General features: G+C 37.5%; 1 protein-coding gene across 1 annotated transcript; it reads right to left on the bottom strand.

Annotated features, from left to right (window-relative positions):
• Positions 1-400: 400 nt before the first annotated feature.
• Positions 401-4722, bottom strand: LOC145091770 (AP-4 complex subunit epsilon-like). Its single transcript, XM_079029560.1, has 11 exons — positions 3904-4722; positions 3447-3632; positions 3079-3294; positions 2875-2985; positions 2598-2795; positions 2365-2505; positions 2230-2286; positions 2030-2146; positions 1856-1933; positions 1628-1771; positions 401-1520 (listed from the first exon to the last, which is right to left on the bottom strand). The coding sequence occupies exons 1-11, from the start codon at positions 4468-4470 to the stop codon at positions 642-644; spliced, it is 2694 nt and encodes an 897-aa protein (XP_078885686.1). The 5' UTR covers positions 4471-4722; the 3' UTR covers positions 401-641.
• Between the last annotated feature and the right edge of the window lie 17121 nt (positions 4723-21843).

The following is a 21843-nucleotide window of genomic DNA, read 5'->3' as shown; positions in this document are numbered from 1 at the left end:
TCAAAATCAACTTTAAACATGAATAGTTTTTGTTTTGCCTTCTTTGCCTAATTACAAACTTCATCAATTATCATTGGGCTATCTAAAATCTTTTATGTCTTCAATGAAAGCCGAGTGAGTCTCACCAATAACTGAACCAATAACTCAAAGGCAAAAGATTTAGGGATAATTTTATACATGCATCCAATGAGCCCACTTAATTTTATACATGCATCCCAATGAGCACACAATTAATAGAAAACTGTTAAAGAATAAGTCCACACCCACACCGTATATAATCCGGTTAAAAACTAAAACCTCGACCGTATTCATGAAATTGAAAATCGTCGCTACACTTCATCACCGCTAGTAATACGAATCTAGTAGACCCCCTAAGTTAGCAGGAGAATAACCCTGGAAATTAGTTTCCAATGAATCTACTCGTATTATTCCATGTTGTATAATGTTGGATCGACAACAAACAAAACAATGCACCTCAAAAGATTATCGTACACCGGAAGAAAACGTACATATATTCCCGCAAGTTACACAAACGTCAAAACTCAACATCAAAAACGAAACAAAAAAAAATCATCTCTTCTCGAATCACACAAGTTGTTCCTGGCATAATCATCAAGAATGAAGACGAATCCATACCATAATCAGCGAAGCAAATCTTTAAATAAATTAGGATTTTGGGTTGTTGGGGTTACACCCATTTGCCTAACAAGTGCATCCTTTCCCAAAGCTTCTTTCAGATTCGGACCCTTTGTTGGTAAGGGACCCACTCTGTTATTCAAGTTACTCGACCCATCAGAGCTTCCATCATGATTCTGATTCTGATTCCAAGTATCTGAATTGATACACATAAAATCAGGACCTTTCTGGCTTGTATCCAGAAGAAGACCTTCAAGCTGTTTAAACGGATCCACCATTGAAGAAGAGCTACTCGCCATACTTGACCCTGAATCAAGCAAGTCAGGAGCCGGTTTGACTTGACCCGTTTGGTCAACCACATGACGGGGTACTTTCGAACCCTTGGTTTGACCACCCGATTGTGATTGTTTCTTTTCACCCCGTGAACTTATCCCACCAAACAGTAAACCTGCAAGTTTTTGCTTTTCTTCAGAAACCTCAACTGCCGAACTACCATTAACCAAATACGACTCCGGTTCAGAGGTTGATGGACCGGTGGTTGATGGTTGGCCCCACTTCTTTTGCACCCCATCAAGCCGTAGCCGGAGTTGTTGGGTGTCAGATATGGATCCAACCGATGGGCTACGGTGGACCTCCCGTTGATAAAATGGGTCAGGTTCGGGTAGAAGTTCCGCTGAAGAAAGTACTTTCGGGGGCATTCTTGGAATTACAGGTTTTGGAACCTCATACGCAACAAATTTAAGAGAATGCGGACAAGCATCCTGGTTTTTAAAGTTGTTGATATTTAAAGTTCCGGATCTTTCTTGCTCGGGTATATAAGGTTGTGCTCCATCTTTTAATGACTTTTCGATGTAACCATTTACAAGGGAAAGGCTTTTATCAATCTGTGCATGGAATAAACAAAAAAAAAAAAAAAACAGTTTTTTTTTTTTTTTTTTTAATTAAAAAAAAAAGTACATGATGACAATAATGCGCCTAACAGTTTTTTCACCTCGATTTCTTCACAACTTGCATCGAATGGCATTATATTGTTTATGGCATCGGGGTCTAGGTTGATAAATGCTTGAAGTTCATATGCACGTTGTTGGAGATCGGTTGAGTGGGATGCTGTTAGTGATTCCATTAAGGACTGGAACTGTAACAAGAGAGAAATTTGAAGGACTGATTGGAACTGAATCTGATAATGCTTTTGTTAGGGTTTAATTTACTATTTACCTACCTCCGGTAGCATGTCTATTTTTCTTCCAGCAGCTTTTTCAAAGGAACATACTTTCATAACTGCTGTCACTGCATATGCCTAACTTCCAAAATTCACACTTGTTACACCTCAAGTTCTAATAAATAACAATAACAAACACTACATACATGGACATCATCTATTCTAGAAACATACCTTAACAGTATCATCGCTTGGATGTGTTTCTGCCACATCACATAGCTTTCCACTGATGTATGAGGCTGAATATTTACCATCTGCAATTCCATATTCCCCCAAAACCCAACATATAACCTGTATACAAAAGTACCAAAAAAGAAAAAGTCAACATATAGAAATGTTGACTTGACTGGATACTATGATACTATCCAACTTACCTGAAGAAATGTAGATGCAAGTTTCGGTTCTCCCATTATTCGCAAGTAAGATTCCACCTACACCCCAAAAAAAAAACTTCCAGATAAAGATTTTTAAACAATTAAAAAGTGCATGGTCATAAAAGAATTACATACAGCAGAAGATCTAAGCTGACTATCTTCTGTATCATCATCATCATCATCCTCTCCAAATCCCTCAGCTATCAAACGCATCAAATTATGTGCCACCTTAGGGTTCACCAAATCCCCAGCATGCTGGAAAACTTTGTTCATAGTCTGTAAAGCGAAACCAATTATATATTAACTTGCAATTGTAAATGAGCAAATACATACGCATTAGAGAGAAAAAAAAAAAAAAAAAAAAAAACCTGGATAAACCATTGGTTGGTAGGTGCGTATTGTTCAGCAAGCTCAACACATCTAGATGCTATTTCAGTTTTGTAATGATAATCATTGATGCTTATCATGTACTCTATCATACGCTCTACTATAACTTCAACATTCGAGGACTTTGTCATTTTATAAAGCAGCTCAAAGGTTTTCCTCTTTAAAGTATCATCTGGGTCCTGATGATTCAACAATTGAAAAAGAAGTAAACATATGTTTCAAGTCTATTATAACATAGCAAATATAACTAACTCTCACCTCTAAGCAATCAATTACAGCAAGTTGATGTTGCTCAGCAATTTCTGGGCTTATCCTTATCAATCGACCAAGTGCATCAATCCCCATATACCTTAGATTATGAACATCACTCTACAAGGAACAGATATCTGATAATAAGATTTAGTATTACCAAAACAGAAGGTTAGAATTGTGTGAGTGCAAAAAACATGAAGAAGAGTAGACCTTCAAAAGTTTAGCAATTGCATCAGCTGCAGCTGTGAATAACTTAGGGCTGGGATGTATAGATGAGACACAGCATATACATTCATAAAGAATTGCATTTCCTATATTGCTAGTTGTGTCACTTCTTCTCATTATGTCTCCAATGATAGTATACATCTGCCCACTTGACTGCTTGTCACCATTACCAAGTAAAGCCAGGATTTTTAGCAACTTAATCTGCATAACACAGTTAGCATGTCATTACCCCTCTTACAAGAAAAAAAAATGTTATTACAATTATACTCTATATGATATCTTGTAACTAAATTAATAAAATATTGGAACTCATGAAGGTCTATATACAAAATATATTATATAAAGTGACATACCTGTATGAATGGTGCAGGTGTCTGATGATAATCATAACTCTTGGGCAATCTGCGTTCAGCAACTTGTTTGAGGATGTTTACAAAGCTGGCAACAAGATCCTTATGTGAATTTACATCTATTAAGATAAGATCAAATAGAGGGCAAAGAGTAGCACCCATTACTCCAGGGTCATTATCACAAAGTTTCTGCAAAAAACCAACATGTAGCAATAAAGGATCAGTTTATGTTGGATTTTTCATTCTCCACGTAATGTGGCCATGAAAGACAACACAAACTAATTGCAATGGCACATGGACATCACAGGAGCCCAAATAATCTTATCACAATGATAGTTATCAGGAGAAGGATTTTTAATGTGTATGGAGATGAAGCTTCAATACTCAAAGTCAAATATCCAGGTCAAAATTATATAATACCCATAATAATATGAAGTCTATATATCTAAAGAGCACCAACCTTTCGGAAATTCGTTACAAGATGAGTCACGGCTGACGGAGACCTTTGATAAAACCGATGCAGGGCCATTATAGCCTTCTTCCTCACCGCCTCTTTTGGGTGACCTAACAACTCAACAACCTGCGGAAGAACAGCCGGTATCGTCTCCTCATTAATCAATTTACAGACCGCATTCAATGCAGCACATACCACCAGGAAATTATCCGACTTCAAGTCCTTCTGGATCGTGTTCACGATCAATATTATCAAATCATGATCCTCATTCAAAAACAGGGTGACGGCCAAATACCCAGTTCGCTTGAGTAGGAGGGAATCGTCATGGGTCATCTTAACGGCATGAATGTACCCAAAAGAGGCGTCATGACCGAGCATCTCAATGTATACAAGACGAATTATGTACTCTTTCATCTTCCGTTTGGGGATATCGGGCTCGGTGATCCGACGTTTTAGGGTTTCGATCTCGTGAAGGACAATACGGTCTTCTTCAGCTTTGGATCGGGATTCGCCAATTGATTTAACAAGCTCCAGAAACTCCTTAGACTGGCCGAAGCCACCCTGGGAGCCCATTGCGAGCTCCCTGCCGATCGTCTTCAACTGCTCCAGCTTTGCAATAACAACAGAATGTTATGGATTACGGGGTTCAGGGTATCGATTTCGTGAAGTGAAGTTAGATCAGGGTTTCTGGAAATTGAGAAAGATTTGATGAGGAGAAAACGAATTATGGCTAACATCGGAAAATAAGGAAGAAGGTGACGAACACGAGTAATCATACGAACGCGTTGTAACCTCCTTCTGAATTTTACCAAATACAGTTTTAAGAAAACGTCAGCTAATATAATTATAACTAAAATCAATAAACCTATGTTGTATATATTAATGGGAAATTGAGTAATCTATAATGTTATTTTAAAAATAGTATTTATTTATTTATTTTGAGAAACGACCACGTCCGGAACGAGTCATTCCGAACCCATATTTTGTATACGGTAAATGAGTATATGATCTGATCCGGAATTATGGTCCAATTATGGTCCGCTATAAATACCATTTCGAACTCATTTCAGACTTCATTTCAAACTCCTTCATTTTGAACTACATTTAAGACATTATTTCAGTCACAAATCCAACTGCAAATGTCTTTATTCTAGTGACGAAGAGTATCATTTCTTATATGTAAGTCTTCATTATCTTTATAATTATACTAGGTTTAAACCCATGGAAATCCACGGTCGATAAATTGAAATAGAATTAAACTTTTGATTGTGTAATAAAAAAATATATCAAAGTTTAGAAAAAATGAAGAATAGTGATATTGTAATTAACATGAATAAATCAAATACAATAAAGTATTATAAATTAATTAATTAATATGATGGATGAAGTGTGATATATGAAAACTAAATAAAAGATGGTAGAAAAACACTGGTTATAAATTCCCAAAAACTTCCTTATAAACGATATTGGAAGTTTTATTTGTGAAACTACCATCCTTATCTAAAATTAACAATTTTAATCTGTACCTGTTTTGAACTCTAGATAAGTCAACATACAATTAGCCATATGAAAACACGGTTTGTTTGAGAAACAAACCAACCTTGGATATTGCAAGTCCCTGACTCTTATTAATGGTTATTGCAAAACATACAGCCAATGGAAACTGTCTTCTTCGGAATTTGAAGGGAATTTTCTTTTTAGATGGAGTTAAAGACATTCGTGGAATAAAAGTGTGGTTTCCAATATTAGTTCCAGATATGATACGTGCCTCAATAACACGGGATGTTTGAGAAACAAACCAACCTTGGAATAAAAGCAAGGTAATACCAACGTATGTTTTGACGTATCCTCTTAACAGTACCAACAATAATTACCGTTTTTCCTGGAAATTAAAATAATGTTCAATGTTAATAAATGTTAGTTTGTGAAAGTGTATGTTAGTTTCGTTATAACAATATACACTGTTTGCGAAAAAACTTTTAAAATCTAAAAATAAAAGTACATTAAACTAACAACTTTAAAAATAACGTAAAGTATCTCCAAAGGTACAAACACATCATCAATGTTAGAAAAAAAATGATTTTTCAGAAAGTCATCGTGTTTCGTATCTTGTTTTGATGCAATAATCTTGATTCTACTTGATGAAAGTTGTTGTCCATTTTCATAGACCAATCTATTCATTTATAACAAAGAAATGAATTAAATTTATATAACAAAGAAATGAAAGTTGTAGAGCATAGTCTCACCTACGCGGGGATATAAAGAACGTCGAAAACGGAGTTCGTATGAGGAAGATATGAATTTTTGAAGTTTATTAAATATTTTCGATATTTAATTTATATATATTCCGATATTATCCGAAGGGGGGGCGGGGGGGGGGGGGGGGGGTCAGCGAGCTGATCCTCATTACGCCCAACGTAATTCGAAGTTCCAGCCCCTATAAAAAGGGTGTCGAGGGCAGCCGAGTTCTTTGCTCATTTCTTCCCTTTCTCTTGCGTTTTTGCATCGTTTTTCGTGCAAGAATTATCCCGAAGCTCCGGTATCATTCCCGAGCCCCGAAGCAAGTCCCGAGGTCTCGAAGATCCCGAGAAGTAAGATTCCCGAGCCAAAGCTCTGCCCGCGAGGAGTTCGATTTTTGTGAAGATCTTCCAGATCTGCCGAAGAACACTACTTCTACAAGCCGTAGTACTGTCCGATCATCTTCTGATCAAGTGAGTGTGTAGTTACTTTCTTCTAACGCATAATTATGAATTATTTTATATAAAATACGTGTTATGTGTATATTTTGCTGTTATATGTGTGAATGTATATTCACTTTCTTCTATCTCATAGATCTGATTTATTCTCTATGAAATACGTGTTATGTGTGTGTGCCTCATCTGTTATGTGAAATATGTATTGATTGAACATGCTTTGTTGGTTTTAAACTATGTATAAAAATATATATTTTTATCTACTAATATGTTGGGTAGAACATGGGTAGATAGTTGACGTGTGATAAACAGATGAGAGGCCTCGATGTTGTTTTTGATTCAGTCATCTAACGGAGTTTAGATGACGACCTCAGACCTTTCTAGACAGTCTTGTGGAACGCTAGCAGGTTCGCCACCTGTAGGTGTTAATGAACTTGGGTGTTCATGATGGGTTTTGGTCATAAGACATCCTATGTGCTCATACAAACCCTAATGCTCGGATCTAGGTTTCTCTATGGTACATACTTTGAATCCAAGACTATAAACCCTAATTCTAGCATATGGAAATCAGAATTCACATGTAATTAGGTTTAAGAACATACCTTGATTGTTATATAGCAATAACAATCCAATTCCTCCTTGAATTGACCTTGGAAAGCTGAGAGTCACAAGTGTCACTCCTCTAATGGCTTACAAACACCATAAGCAAGTGGAGAAGGTATAAAGAGAGAGGAGGGAGGTTAGAATTCGTCTCTAAGACTTCTTGGGAAGAGGCACACGAATTCATGACCCTAGGGGTGTTTATATAGGTGTAAAGATAGGGTTTCAGTCAGTATCCTTATCTAGTTGCTTATCCATTAAGCAACCCATAAGATAATCCTTGAATCCTTATCATACTCGAATTCTAAGGCTCTTTATCCTTAAATTCGTTCACCATATATATAAGATAATCCTTTCCTTATTTTGTAACTATCACATAATTACAATTCAGCCCCTCTAGTTTAATTAATTACACTTGATCACAAAATTAATTCTTAATTAATTATTGACCAATATTAATTAAACAAATATGATTTCTCCTTTAATATATTATTCTTATAACATATTAATAAATCATAATAACCTCTTTCTCTTTATTTATTTCTCCATTCAAGTTGCTTTGGTGAAGGCAACCCAAAAGGACCATGCACCATCGGGTCAAGTACATACCAAAATAGTTATGGACTTAGACACTAATCCAACAGTCTCCCACTTGGATAAGTCTAACAACTATTCTGCGTATGACTTCGGATCCCGATCTGCAATCGTAGCTTTCCAAAGCCGCTGTCAACTCTGATCATATCAAATACGCGTGTCCTTAGATAAGGGATCATATATTCCTCCATTCTAGATATCATATGAGATATGATTTCAAATCATTCTCTTTGTACTACTTCTCGATTTCTGATTTATGACGACTGACTAATTGAACAAATCAAATTAGCCCTAGCCCGGCCGAGCATTTACGTTTGTCATCACTAAACCATCGAGGGGCCCAAAGATATCGCTTTTATCCTACTTTGAATAAAAGGAACGGATAAACTTTGATACAATGCTCGCTTGCACTCACGCACCGAATCACACACAACAATATGTTTTATAACACCAAGTTACTAGTGCGTTTACATATTATCAATGTGCAACCGATTCGCAAGATACAACTCACACATCTCGGTTTCAAGAATATAAGATGTTATCGCCTCACCAACAACTCGTGATACAATTCATGGAGTGAACTAAGTGAGCGTGGGTTTAATCCAATGCTCAAATCATATTCATAAGCACTCATGAACGTTGCAGCAAACATTTGCTTATGTCTAATGCTCTTTAGACAATCCACACACCAATTCACGACAGTCTTCATTCATATCTACTTCCAACATATGAACGACTGTGGCCCGTTTGAATAATTCGATTATTCTTAATAAACTCAATTATTCTGGAAGTCAAAACATGCAAATGTGAAACACAAGAATAATACTAATCCCATACGGCCTCAACCCTTTGAGCATAAATAAAACACTTTTATTTATCACCATATTGATTACTCATTATTTGTAGTTTCGGGTAATCAACTTCTTACTTGAATTCCAACACTTGTCCCATGCTCCTAGCATGCACACAATGTTTACCTATGGTTCTTACTTTGTGAAATAGATCACATTGAACACATTTCCAATCCTTCTCATTTCACAACTCCAAATCCATTTTTCATAAGTCAAAGAATATCAAATTCTTGCTACTTATAGAATATGCTAGATTCTAACATTCTATGCAATTATCCTTTCGTAATGTCACTGCACCAAAGTCACAAAGACTATTGCCAATGATATTACAAAGTCCTCTATCGGAGATTGTTACACGACAATTCCTTAGATATGATGTCTCTCACTCAAAGTACATTCTTTGAACATCCTTTTGCATAGAAGTTTCTAATCTAGTCATAGATTTCTCAATATTCAATTCCCAATATGGACACACTTCCATATGTTCCATATGACAACTCATTCTTAATAGAATCTTATCTATTCGTAATGATGTCAATATGGTCCGTCCAATATGGAAACATTTCCATATTTTCCAATACTATACTTCCAACTACTCACAAGCGACCAATCCTCGTCGAACTTGGATTGTCCTTTGATAGTTGTTTAATTATTTTAGTCAAAACCAATTCTAGTCCCTTTTCCCTCTAAATGCACTCGACATTTGGAAAATTTTAGAATGGTCAAATATTAAAGCATTTGCAATCGATCCTATACCCGAAGCGTATGGGACACGACGCATAATGTTTTATTTGCAATGTTCTCAAAATTCGAATTGTGAAGAGGGATGCCGTAATCATAATCGAAATTTTAAGAACACACTATGTACCTTTGACTAAATTTATTAACATTTCTCAACCTAATCCTTTAGATTTGAAATGAAGCATAATATTCTCTCCCTTAATTATAGCAAAACAACCTTTCAACTCTTAGAACTTTGCAAAGTATGACTCTTGTTTTCTATAATTAATATTGCTAACCTTGCAATACTTTTCTTAATAATCATACAATCATAACTTTTATGCTCCCACTATCTTGATGATTATTATAAAACATAACACTTATGCTCCCACTAGCTTCGACATGTATTTATAAACATCTTAACTTTCAGAAAACAATACTTATTGAATTTCTTAAGTTCATGTTTCTAATACTTAGTGCTTTGATAATCCTTTATCAATGCTTCTTGAACTTATACACCTTTGCCTTCGATAGTTCATATGTGTGTCTAAAAAATTAAGACTAATTGCCAAACCTCACAATTCAAATTATGGAAAGGGATGCCATAACCATGATTGAATTTGAGAATGCAATTTTACAATCACTATCTTCTTAAAATCTCTCTTAGTGAAAGAATTTATTCACAATCATTTTCATGAAGGAGGAAATCTTATGACACTTAGATTTGAGCGGTGTATGTGTTCCTATCCATGTGAATTTGTTAAAACTAAAGTTTACGACAAATTCAAACTCATATGGACCGAACTTTCTTAATCTTGATTTCTTGCTTTATGGTAGCACAGCTGCCCACCATGTCTTCCAAGTAGTTAAGCAGCTCACCTTTTCTTATCAATGTACCTTTCATTGATTAAGGTGCTTTGCCTTTTATGCATTCAAAATGAGAACTCATAGAACTCACATGCATAATTAACTCGATTAGATTGGCACAAAACCAAAATAATGTCAACACGATAGGTTGTAAACCTCAACTCGTGTGCTAGTGATGATCGATAAGGTTTATTTGATTTGTTCTTGAAACCTTTCAAGACCATTAAGAGTCCCACTGACTCCTTGACATATAAGATTCTCTTGTCAATAAACATTTCTTGACAAATAAATATTCAAGAGTTAGTGTAGTTTTTATCAAAACACTTCATAAATTGGTCCTAGTTGGTCTTTGTCTTATCCAAGACATCACAACTTTCCACATTTAATGAATGTTATAAACGTTCTTAATACTTTTTCACTCAATGTCACAATCTTAACTTTAAGACTTGTTATTGGAATGAAGTATGATTGACTTGTTGATTTAACCATTTCTTCAATTCTTGATTCCTCTTCTTAGACATACAATTGTACTAAGACTCACTTAGAGGATCAATTGAGATATGGTTCTTAATCATTAAGACCTATCATAAAGCATAAAAGGTACTCTCCCTTCTTCTTAGAATGGAGAAACTTTTATCTCTCTGCCTACTTGATTCTTGTTATTCGTTCTGCTATTGATCTAAACCCTTTAATCAATTCAAAATTACACTTAATCTTGTAAGTATAATCATATTTACTAAACCTTTAGTAAATCATGACGAATATCATTGTTACTCTTATGGTTGACTTGATCAACACGCAACATTGTGTGCTCGATCTCTTAGTCCCTTACTTGACACTTTGTCAATGAATTTGTCTAATTCCCAAATATGAAATTTCTCATTCATCGTGCAACCAAGTTGCGTGATTCCAAATTTCTGTCCAATTGAAACTTTGGGCGATGAGAAACTCTCCCTATTTGGTAAATCCTCAACTTTCCATAAATAACACAATAAGAACCAAATCCATTATTGCTAATAATAGAAACACTTTAACATCAATTTTTCATACACGCCATTGCAAGGATAAATAAATAAAATTTAAAATCAAAATTTATTTTATTGCGGAAAAATTTGTCCTTACAATGCAATTCATTGAAAAACTTATGCTAATACATCTTTCCTAGCAATCTAATTCTAACTCTAAGTAGTAGCTCAAGAATCTAATCTTCGAGAAACGCGATCGAAATCCATTCCTTCACGGTTAGATTCTGCTTACTTCTTCCCTTAACCCTTCCTTTTCTTTGATCCTACAAAACATCAATTGTAATCTTATTACATTATGTATTAAGAATCTAGAATAGAAGCTTAAAAGAGTTAGTAAATGGATTTTACCTATATTAGAGCCATACGTTTCGACTCTCCCATCTCTTAGATCTCTTAGGTAAATGGGACAGCTTCGTCTCCAATGCCCCTTCTCTTGGCAATAAAAGCAAATCGACTCTTTTGGAACAGCACATGGAACTACTTCAGACATTGCCTTTCTCATATGATCAAACTTTTCGATCATAGCATGTCTTTCGTTGCCATTGTCTATATCCATAGAGGTCTCGAAGGCAGATTCACCAATCAACATTGCTTTTCTATTGCGCCAAATCATTTCTGATTCAGCAGCAATAAGCATATAGGTGAGATCTATAAGGGTCACGTCGTAGTTCATCATATAGTACTCTCTTACGAACTCACTATATGAGTTAGGAAGTGACTGAAGAACCCAATCAACAGCTATTTCCTCACAAACAACGGATCCCAACATTCTTAACCTATCAATGTGTGACTTCATCCCTAGGATGTGTGCACACACCGGCTTTCCTTCTTTATGTTTACTTGCCAAAAGGGCTTGAGTGATCTTGAACTTTTCAAGCCTTTGAACTTGTAGGTTAGGGAGAATAATTGGAGGAGGAGGAGGAAGTGAAGCATGATCTCTTGTTCCTCGATCGAATCGTGGAATATCATCTTCATGTGGAATGCTTGTTCCACGGGATTTGGGAAGACCATAGTTGTCGAACTTTGACATCTACAAAATGGGAGAAAAATCAAATTCAAGTTAGTTGATTGATTGAGTCCTTAGTAAATCACCCAAATGAAATACTAAGGCTAGGACCCAACACAATATTCTACAACTCGGGAGAGGGATGCCGTAACCCAAATTGTAGAACATTTGAAGTTAAGTGAATGACGATTCACTAATTTCCACCATGAAAAACGAAAAGAAATATAAGTTTTAAATCTATGAAAACTCCTAGATCCTTTGAGATACATTGAACTTTCAATGGCATGTTTATACCTCGATATGCCCCTCTTGTTTGTGACTGGGATGCCGAGGATCACAAAGCGGGTGTGAATAACCATGCAAACTACATGGTGCCCTCACATGTTACAGTCACCTATTCGATGTGCCGGTAAACCACACACGCTCCACCGAACTATGACAAACATTGAGTCACCCTTTGCTACCTTTGCTTAGAACCAATTAGTGTGCCGGTAAACCACACACGCTCCACTAACGTCTTCGCAAGGGCACAAAGTGTAATTTCATGGAATTGCATCAATTCACTTTTGCCAAAGTAACTAAGATTGGGAATTTTATGAAAACATTTAGTTACTTTAGTAATTCATTATACTTATAATGGAAGGTTTTGTCCTATCCTACCCGTTCGGCTAACGACCCTCCACTAGTCAAGAGTGCGGTGGGTAAGAGTGGATACCCATTCAATCGCCATTTTATAGGCAATTTCCTTAAACACCCCTTATAGACTAGCTTCGTGAATGAGGCCTACTAACGGTAAGACTAACTTTTACTCATACATATATATAATGTTAGACTTTTAATGTTATATATAGTATAGGGTGTATTTTATACTTTCAAAATACTAGGTGGTCTAATTTAACAATTATACTTTTAATTCAATTAAATTGTAAACCTAAACTTTTATGGATTTACTAAACCTCTTTTAATTATACACCTTAATTAATTAATAAAACCATAAGGGTGTGATGTGAACTTTTTCAAAACAATACTAGAGTTTTAGAATTTAACATTCCTAATTAAACTTTTAATCAACTTTTAAATTCCAAAACTTGAGGGCAAGTTTTGAAACATTTCAACACATTAGGGTTTAGAATTTAAATATGCATCAAAATTAAACTATTTAATCAAAATTTAAATTCCAAAACTTGAGGGCAAGTTTTGAAACCTTTTTCAAAACATTAGGGTTTCAACTATTTAAATTTCAAAACAACAAAACTTTTGGGGTTCAAATTTAAACTATAAAACCTAAGTGCCAAATATGAAACTTTTCACAACAACAAGGATCAAATAACAAATAATTCAAATTAACATTTAATCACATAATTATCCATATTTGATGATTTCTTGCAAAATAATTTATCAATTTACTTAAAATAATTAATCAATTATCTTATAAGGAAACAATTATCTTATTAATTGATAAATATCTTCAATTAGATTAAAAATATAGTCAAATATATCATATAATCGGATTAATATTAATCTAACATGATAAGGTAATTATCCCAATGCAAAAACAGCAAGAAATCCCGAGATAAGCACTATCTAACGCACCGACTCGCCGAGTCACCCTCTGGAACTCGCCGAGTAGGGCTGACTCGCCGAGTCCAAGAGTGACTCGCCGAGTCAGGTCGAACAGTGAGGCCAAAACACGATTTTCAGTTACATCAAGCATCAATACAATAGAAACCAATCATGGCTCTGATACCACTGATGGGTTTTGGTCATAAGACATCCTATGTGCTCATACAAACCCTAATGCTCGGATCTAGGTTTCTTTATTGTACATACTTTGAATCCAAGACTATAAACCCTAATTCTAGCATATGGAAATCAGAATTCACATGTAATTAGGTTTAAGAACATACCTTGATTGTTATATAGCAATAACAATCCAATTCCTCCTTGAATTGACCTTGGAAAGCTGAGAGTCACAAGTGTCACTCCTCTAATGGCTTACAAACACCATAAGCAAGTGGAGAAGGTATAAAGAGAGAGGAGGGAGGTTAGAATTCGTCTCTAAGACTTCTTGGGAAGAGACACACGAATTCATGACCCTAGGGGTGTTTATATAGGTGTAGAGATAGGGTTTCAGTCATTATCCTTATCTAGTTGCTTATCCATTAAGCAACCCATAAGATAATCCTTGAATCCTTATCATACTCGAATTCTAAGGCTCTTTATCCTTAAATTCGTTCACCATATATATAAGATAATCCTTACCTTATTTTGTAACTATCACATAATTACAATTCAGCCCCTCTAGTTTAATTAATTACACTTGATCACAAAATTAATTCTTTATTAATTATTAACCAATATTAATTAAACAAATATGATTTCTCCTTTAATATATTATTCTTATAACATATTAATAAATCATAATAACCTCTCTCTCTTTATTTATTTCTCCATTCAAGTTGCTTTGCTGAAGGCAACCCAAAAGGACCATGCACCATCGGGTCAAGTACATACCAAAATAGTTATGGACTTAGACACTAATCCAACAGTTCATTCGCTGTACTCCATCCCCCTCATGGTTGCCTTATTTGACTTATATTGTTGAGGAACCCCCGAAGCATGTGTTGTCGCCCCGATGAAATATTCTTAGACTAAGTCCCTTATGTTAGTTGTCTTAGGGACGTAAAGTGAGAATAACGGGAATGGGTAATTGGGTTATTGTTGGTTGGTGGTAATTAAATAAAATTATTTATTGTAGGTTGAAAACCCTATATGCTCACCAGGCTCCCAAGCATGACCCACTCAGTTTATTTGTATTACAGGAAGTGGTGCAAGGGCATAGGATGGATGAACCATCAAGTTATTTTGTTTACAAGTCTGTATATGTATATATTTGTTGAATGACTTGTAATGTTGTCGTTTATGCTTTATGGTCTGTATCGGAACATAACATCCCGAGTTTTGATTATATAATGAAAATACATTTCTTCATGAAATGCTTTGGTAAATATTATTTTATCACGTTTTGTTTTTGGGAACAAATTCCGCAAGTCTTTCAAATCAAAAGGACTTACTCTGAAATTATTTTAAAAGCATAAATGAAAATTCGGTCTTTTCTTGTCGAGATTTTGGGGATGTCACAATTGGTATCAGAGCATTAGTTTAAGCGAACTAGGAATTTGTAGGATTTCTAGACTTAAACTTAGAATGCTAAGTGAAATTTTGAGATGTGTGTCTGTTATGTTTTCGACACGAGCACTAGTTTATTTTAGGAAAGTTGCCTAAAATGCTTTTATGTGCTAAATGTTATATGTTGCCATATATGATATTATTTGTTCGGATCTATGGTATGTTGCCGACATGATCTGGAAACCTTATGCGTGTAAGATTCTAAGCGTACGTCTACGATATTAGAACTAGCATGTAAACGTTTCGGAGTGATAAGGATGATTTGAATATCTATCGTGAATGAGGATATAATTTCACCTTATTCAGTGTGTAGATCAAAATGGTGAGAACAAGAAGTGGAGTAGGAAATGCTGATGAAAACAGGAATCAACCACCAGTGATTGAACAAATACCTGTCGTAGCAGCAGCACCTGAGCCAATAACCATGGCTAGTGTGCAAATGATGATTCAAACAATGTTGGATCGTCAAATGGAGGAGACTAGGCGGTTGCTTCAACAGAATCGTGAAGAACTGTCAATTCGTGTGGAAGAGCCTGAATTAAATGAAGGGCACTCGGAAGGTGGAAACTTCAGTGGGTCTGTTGGTCAAGCCAACCCACCGATAGTTAGGCAAAACAACCATGACGGAAGGAATGATGGAATGGGATGCAAGTACAAGGACTTTCTAACTTGCAAACCATCGACCTTCAATGGAAAGGAGGATCTGATTGGAGTTATGGATTGGATCTCAGAAATGGAGTTGGCCTTCATGACTTGTGGCTGCAGAGGCTAGTTGCACACTATCTATGCAGTGTGTCAGTTCCGAGGTGGAGCCGTTCGTTGGTGGAACACTCTAGGGAAGACTTTAAGCCCTAATGAGCCACTACAACTGACATGGGCATAATTCTTGGTGCAGTTCAAACGCAAGTTCTGTTCGGCCCAAAATTTTTTGGAGTTGGAGAACAAGTTTCTGACGTTGAAAAAAGGCAGCATGTCAGTCGACGATTACACAAACGCCTTCACCGATAAGATGGAGTTTGCCTTTCGTATCGTCACAGACGAGCTGACAAAGGTTGACCGATACGCAAAAGGACTCCCATGGGAGTACGAGGTGCCGGTACGTCAGACACATACTCTAGAGGCAGCTATCTGGGCTGCCAAGTCTGTTGAGAACATGATCAAGGGGAGAACCACCGACAAGGTTAAGGTTGGTGAGAAGAGAAAGTTTGAGGGAACATCTGGTTCCGGTAAGAAAAGCAAATTTTCGAAATCTGATTCGAAAAAGATTGGTGGAGGAAAAGGAGGCGAAGCGAAGTGGTGTGATAAGTGTAAGAAAAAACACTTTGGGAAATGTAGTGAGGATGTAACCTGCTACAAGAGCAGAAAAATTGGGCATTTTGCCAATGAGTGTCCGTACAACAAAAGGATGTGTTTTGGTTGTAATGAAGAGGGGCAGATTTTGAAAGACTGTCCGAAGAAGAAGGAGGCAGCAAAGCCCAACATTCCACCAAAGCCGAAGGCGAGAGCCTTCCAGATGACACTTGAAGCTACGAAAGATGAAGTTGATGTCGCTTCAGGTACCTTTCTCGTAAACGAATTACCTGCTCAAATTTTGTTTGATTCTGGAGCCAACTACTCCTTTATCTCGCATGAGTTTGGTAGAAAACTAGTTTTGCCTGTTGATAGACTAGATAATGCTTTATTAGTCGAAGTTGCTAGTGGCAAGTTTGTACCTGTTAGCCATCATATGAAAAACATCTTAATCAACCTTAATGGGAATAAGTTTCGCGAGGAATTATTGCCTATCGAACTTAATGGTTTCGACATCGTGTTGGGAATGGATTGGCTTAGTGCCAATGATGCCGAAATTTTATGCAAGAAGAAGATAGTACAAGTAAACCCGCCAGGGAAAGATTCGTTTATGGTGTATGGGGCAAACGCAGAGTAAATTCTGGAATCATTTCTCTAATGAAAGCCAGAAAGTGTTTGACCAAGGGATGTACATCATATTTAGCATTCGTGATTGATGCTAAGAAGGAAAAGAAGGTGATGCAGAGTATTCCAGTGGTGTGTGATTATCTGGAAGTATTTCCCGAAGATCTTCTTGGATTACCACCTGATAGACAAGTGGAGTTCAGAATAGACTTGTTACCAGGGACCACGCCAATAGCAAAAGCACCTTATCGATTAGCACCGACGGAGATGAAGGAGCTGATGATGCAACTTCAGGAGTTATTGGACAAAGCTTTCATTAAACCTAGTTCATCACCCTAGGGAGCTCCGGTGTTATTCGTGAAGAAGAAAAATGGAAGTATGAGAATGTGCATCAATTATAGAGAGCTAAACAATGCAACAATAAAGAATAGATACCCGTTTCCAAGGATTGATGACCTATTTGATCAATTGCAAGGTTCGAGCTATTTCTCGAAGATCGATCTTAGGTCAGGATATCATCAGCTAAAAGTAAGAGAGCAAGATATCGAGAAGACTGCATTCAGAACTAGATATGGACACTACGAGTTCTTGGTTATGTCGTTTGGACTAACCAATGCTCCGGCAGCATTCATGGATTTAATAAATAGGGTTTGTAATCCGTTCCTTGATAAATAAGTGATAGTGTTCATAGACGACATTCTGATTTATTCGAAAAGCCAAGACGAGCATGGCAAGCACTTGAGAGAAGTGTTAGAAGTCTTGAAGAAGGAGAACTTGTATGCAAAGTTCTCCAAATGTGATTTTTGGATTCAAGAAGTCCAATTCTTGGGTCATGTGGTCAACCAAGAAGGGATAATGGTTGATCCAGCAAAGATTGAAGCTATGATGAAGTGGGAACAACCGAAAAGTCCCACAGAGATCCGAAGCTTTTTAGGATTAGCTGGATATTACCGAAGGTTTATCCAAGGCTTTTCTTCGATCGCTAGTCCATTAACAGCCTTGACCCACAAGGGAGCTACTTATGCTTGGAGTGATAAGCATAAAGAAGCATTCGAGAAGCTAAAGAAGAAGCTATGCGAGGCACCGATTCTTTCTCTACCCGATGGAGTTGAAGACTTTGCTGTTTATAGCGATGCGTCTGGGGTTGGATTGGGTTGTGTTTTGACCCAAAGAGAAAATGTGATAGCATATGCGTCTCGACAACTAAAGGAGCATGAAAAGAATTACCCGACTCAAGATTTGGAGTTGGCAGCGGTAGTTTTCGCTCTAAAAATATAGAGGCATTACCTCTATGGCACGAAGTGCAAACTTTTCACTGATCATAAGAGTCTCCAATATCTCTTTAATCAGAAAGAGTTAAATATGAGGCAACGATGCTGGTTAGAGTCACTCAAGGACTACGACTGTGAGATACTTTACCACCCTGGTAAAGCTAATGTTGTTGCTGATGCTCATAGTCGGAAAGTCAATGTTGAGAGGAAAAGGCCAAGAGCGTTGAGAATAGAAGTTGTCTCGACAATTGTGGAAAGTATAAAGAAAGCATGAGAAGAAGCTTCTGAGAAGAATGACCGAAAGGAGGAACATTTGGGAAAAACGTTGGTGTTTGATACAAACGGTCATGGACTGAAGGTATTCCAAGATCGTATTTGGGTACCTAGGTCAGGAGGAATAAGAGATCTTCTGAAGGAAGAAGCTCACAAAACCATGTACTCAATTTCCAGGCAGCACTAAAATGTATAGGGACCTGAAACCCTACTACTGGTGGCTGACAATGAAGCTTGATGTTGCAAAGTATGTGGCCGAGTATGTGACTTGTGCAAGAGTCAAGACACAACATCAGAAACCATATGGGAGTTTAGAGCTTTTATGCAATGACCCGTCTCCGGTATGATGATTCCATGGTATTTATTTTTGAAGTTGCAAGAGGGACTCGGCGAGTTCATAGCCTGACTCGCCGAGTAGGGACGGGATTTCGAGCACGTGTTAGCCGGCGACTCGGCGAGTCCATATTCTGGACTCGGCGAGTCTGTCTGTCTGAAAGAAACCCTAAATCCCCGGGTTGCTCACTATTTAAGCCACCTTATAGCCCCCAATCTCGCCTCCTCCACCCTCAGAGAGCTGTGAGAAAACCCTAATACGTTCTTGAGTTATTTAAGTGATCTTGTGTGCATTTGTGAAGGCTTGAAGAAGGAGAAGAAGAAAGGAGCAAGGAGAAGAGGTGTAGAGCAAAGATTCAAGGGAAAATCAGAGTTCCTTGAGGTATTCTTCGGATTTCCTTCCCTTTTATGCTTTAAAACCCCATTAGAACTCTTCTAGATCTAGTTTGATGCTTTTATCAAGCCTTATGATGGTATGGATGCCCTATTAGGTCGAGATATCCTTAGATCTGTTCATTTAGGAGTTGTAGAGCCCGGATCTATTGTCTTTTGTTGATTCCTTGTATGAAAACCCTAGATCTAGCCTTCTCTTTATGATTTTGAGCTATTTTATCTTCATGGATGCATATGGGCACGTAAAGATAGAATCTTTATGTGCTAATCGAGTTAAAGGAGTCCAGATCTATAAGTTCTATGCACTGGATTCAAGCAGAATCGAGTTTTGAGTTATTGCATGCAAGCGACTCGGCGAGTCGAGTCGAGAGTCCCCGATTTTCCCTTTTCGAGTAATGTCGAGTAGGACCAGTGAGTGGTAGAGTGGACTCAACGAGTTTGAGGTTAGACTCAGTAATGGAGGGACTCGGCGAGTTGTTCATACAACTCGGCAAGTCCAAGGCAATCCTCTTAGCTCGAAGAACAACTCGTCGAGTTGTTCATATGACTCGGCCGTCGAATGCAGATTGCATAAGTTTTTATTCAAAAGGGAACTCGTCGAGTTGATGCCATACTCGACGAGTAGCAGCGAGTAGGGTCGAGAAGTGAGAATAGGGACTCGGCGAGTTGGCGGCCCAACTCGGCGAGTCAGGTCAACTGTGGGTTGACTTTGACCAGGAGAGTTGACTTTGACCAAGGGTAAAAGAGTCATTTTACCCCAGTGCAGTGTTTAGCATTGATTGAGTGTGTTTATGGACTTGTAGCCGGGGAGATACCGGAGCAGCAGCAGATAGCTTCCAGAGCCATACACACAGCAGCCAGTTCACGAGGTGAGTTTCCTTCCAGTAGGATCAGGGTCTAAGGCCCCAATGCCGGCCCGTTCAGTTAGTAGTAGTTTCAGGACTTCGGTCCAATGCAGTAGTTAGTATGTTTGACGCCTTCGTGGCTCAAACAGGATATATGTGTTTATGCTCGTTGACATGTTATGCTATGTTTAGTCAGTTAGCTTCGGACTTCAGTCCGATGGAGGGGACAAGGTCCCAGTCAGTCAGCTTCGGACTTCGGTCCGATGGAGGGGACAAGGTCCCAGTCAGCCAGCTTCGGACTTCGGTCCGATGGAGGGGACAAGGTCCCAATCAGTCAGCTTCGGACATCGGTCCGATGGAGGGGACAAGGTCCCAGTCAGCCAGCTTCGGACTTCGGTCCGATGGAGGGGGCAAGGCCCCAGTATGTGCTTTATATGTTATTTTATGGTATGTGGTAGTTTGGGGGAGCTCACTAAGCTTCGTGCTTACAGTTTCAGTTTTGTTTTCAAGTGCTTCCGCAAGCAAATGGAAGAGATCGGGATGATGGCATCGCACACACCACAGCTCAGTTTTCATCCTGGTAGTTGATTCAGTTTTTGATTTTGATATGATATAGATATGATACAGTTTTCCTCACAGTGTTTTTATTATGTTGGAGATACATCACGTACGGTTTTATGATATGACACTCAGATTATGGTTTTTGGTTATATTGAAAAATGAAAATTTTTTTTTGGGTCGTATTTTTGGGTCGTTTCAAGTTGGTATCAGAGCCTTGGTTTGAGGGATTCGGATACACTTCCGGGTGTATCTGAACTCAAACTAAGGGGAAGATAGAAAGATTTTTAAAAGGAAAATGTTTTCTAAAGAATTTTGAAAGCACTTAGAAAGAAAGAAATTTTTAAACGAGATAAGGGTGTGGTGCATGCGATCAGTCGAGCTCAAGTAAGTACTCCCAAATTACCCATACAAGTAATTTGTTCATTTTCAGTTTTAGTAGAACAGGATGCTAGTATAGGACTAAGGATCTAGGAGGATGCCTTATGTGCCTGCTTTATGTGTTACAGCTTTATGAGTATTGCATGCTAGTATTGAGTAGACAACAGTAGGATAGCCTGTTTAGGTTATGCCTGATAGTATGAGCTTAGCGTTGTATGCTAGTACAGTTTCCCCGTTATGAGGATAGGATTGCTTGAGTGGTTCTTGTGTTCGAATGCTGCTTGCTTCGTGCTTTGTGGGATTCTGAGTGATGGGAGTTAGCCATTAGGTGAACACGTCACACCACATGTGATCAAGGTTGAATAATCAGTGCTGGAATTGGCCCTATTGCGCAACTCTTGTTTGAGTCCAACCGTTATAGGGACGAGTCTTT

The sequence above is a fragment of the Lactuca serriola genome, chromosome 3 (genome assembly GCF_051521515.1).
Source record: "Lactuca serriola cultivar US96UC23 chromosome 3, Lser_US96UC23_V15, whole genome shotgun sequence".
Lineage (NCBI taxonomy): Eukaryota > Viridiplantae > Streptophyta > Magnoliopsida > Asterales > Asteraceae > Lactuca > Lactuca serriola.
This window is presented reverse-complemented; position numbering and strand designations above follow the sequence as displayed.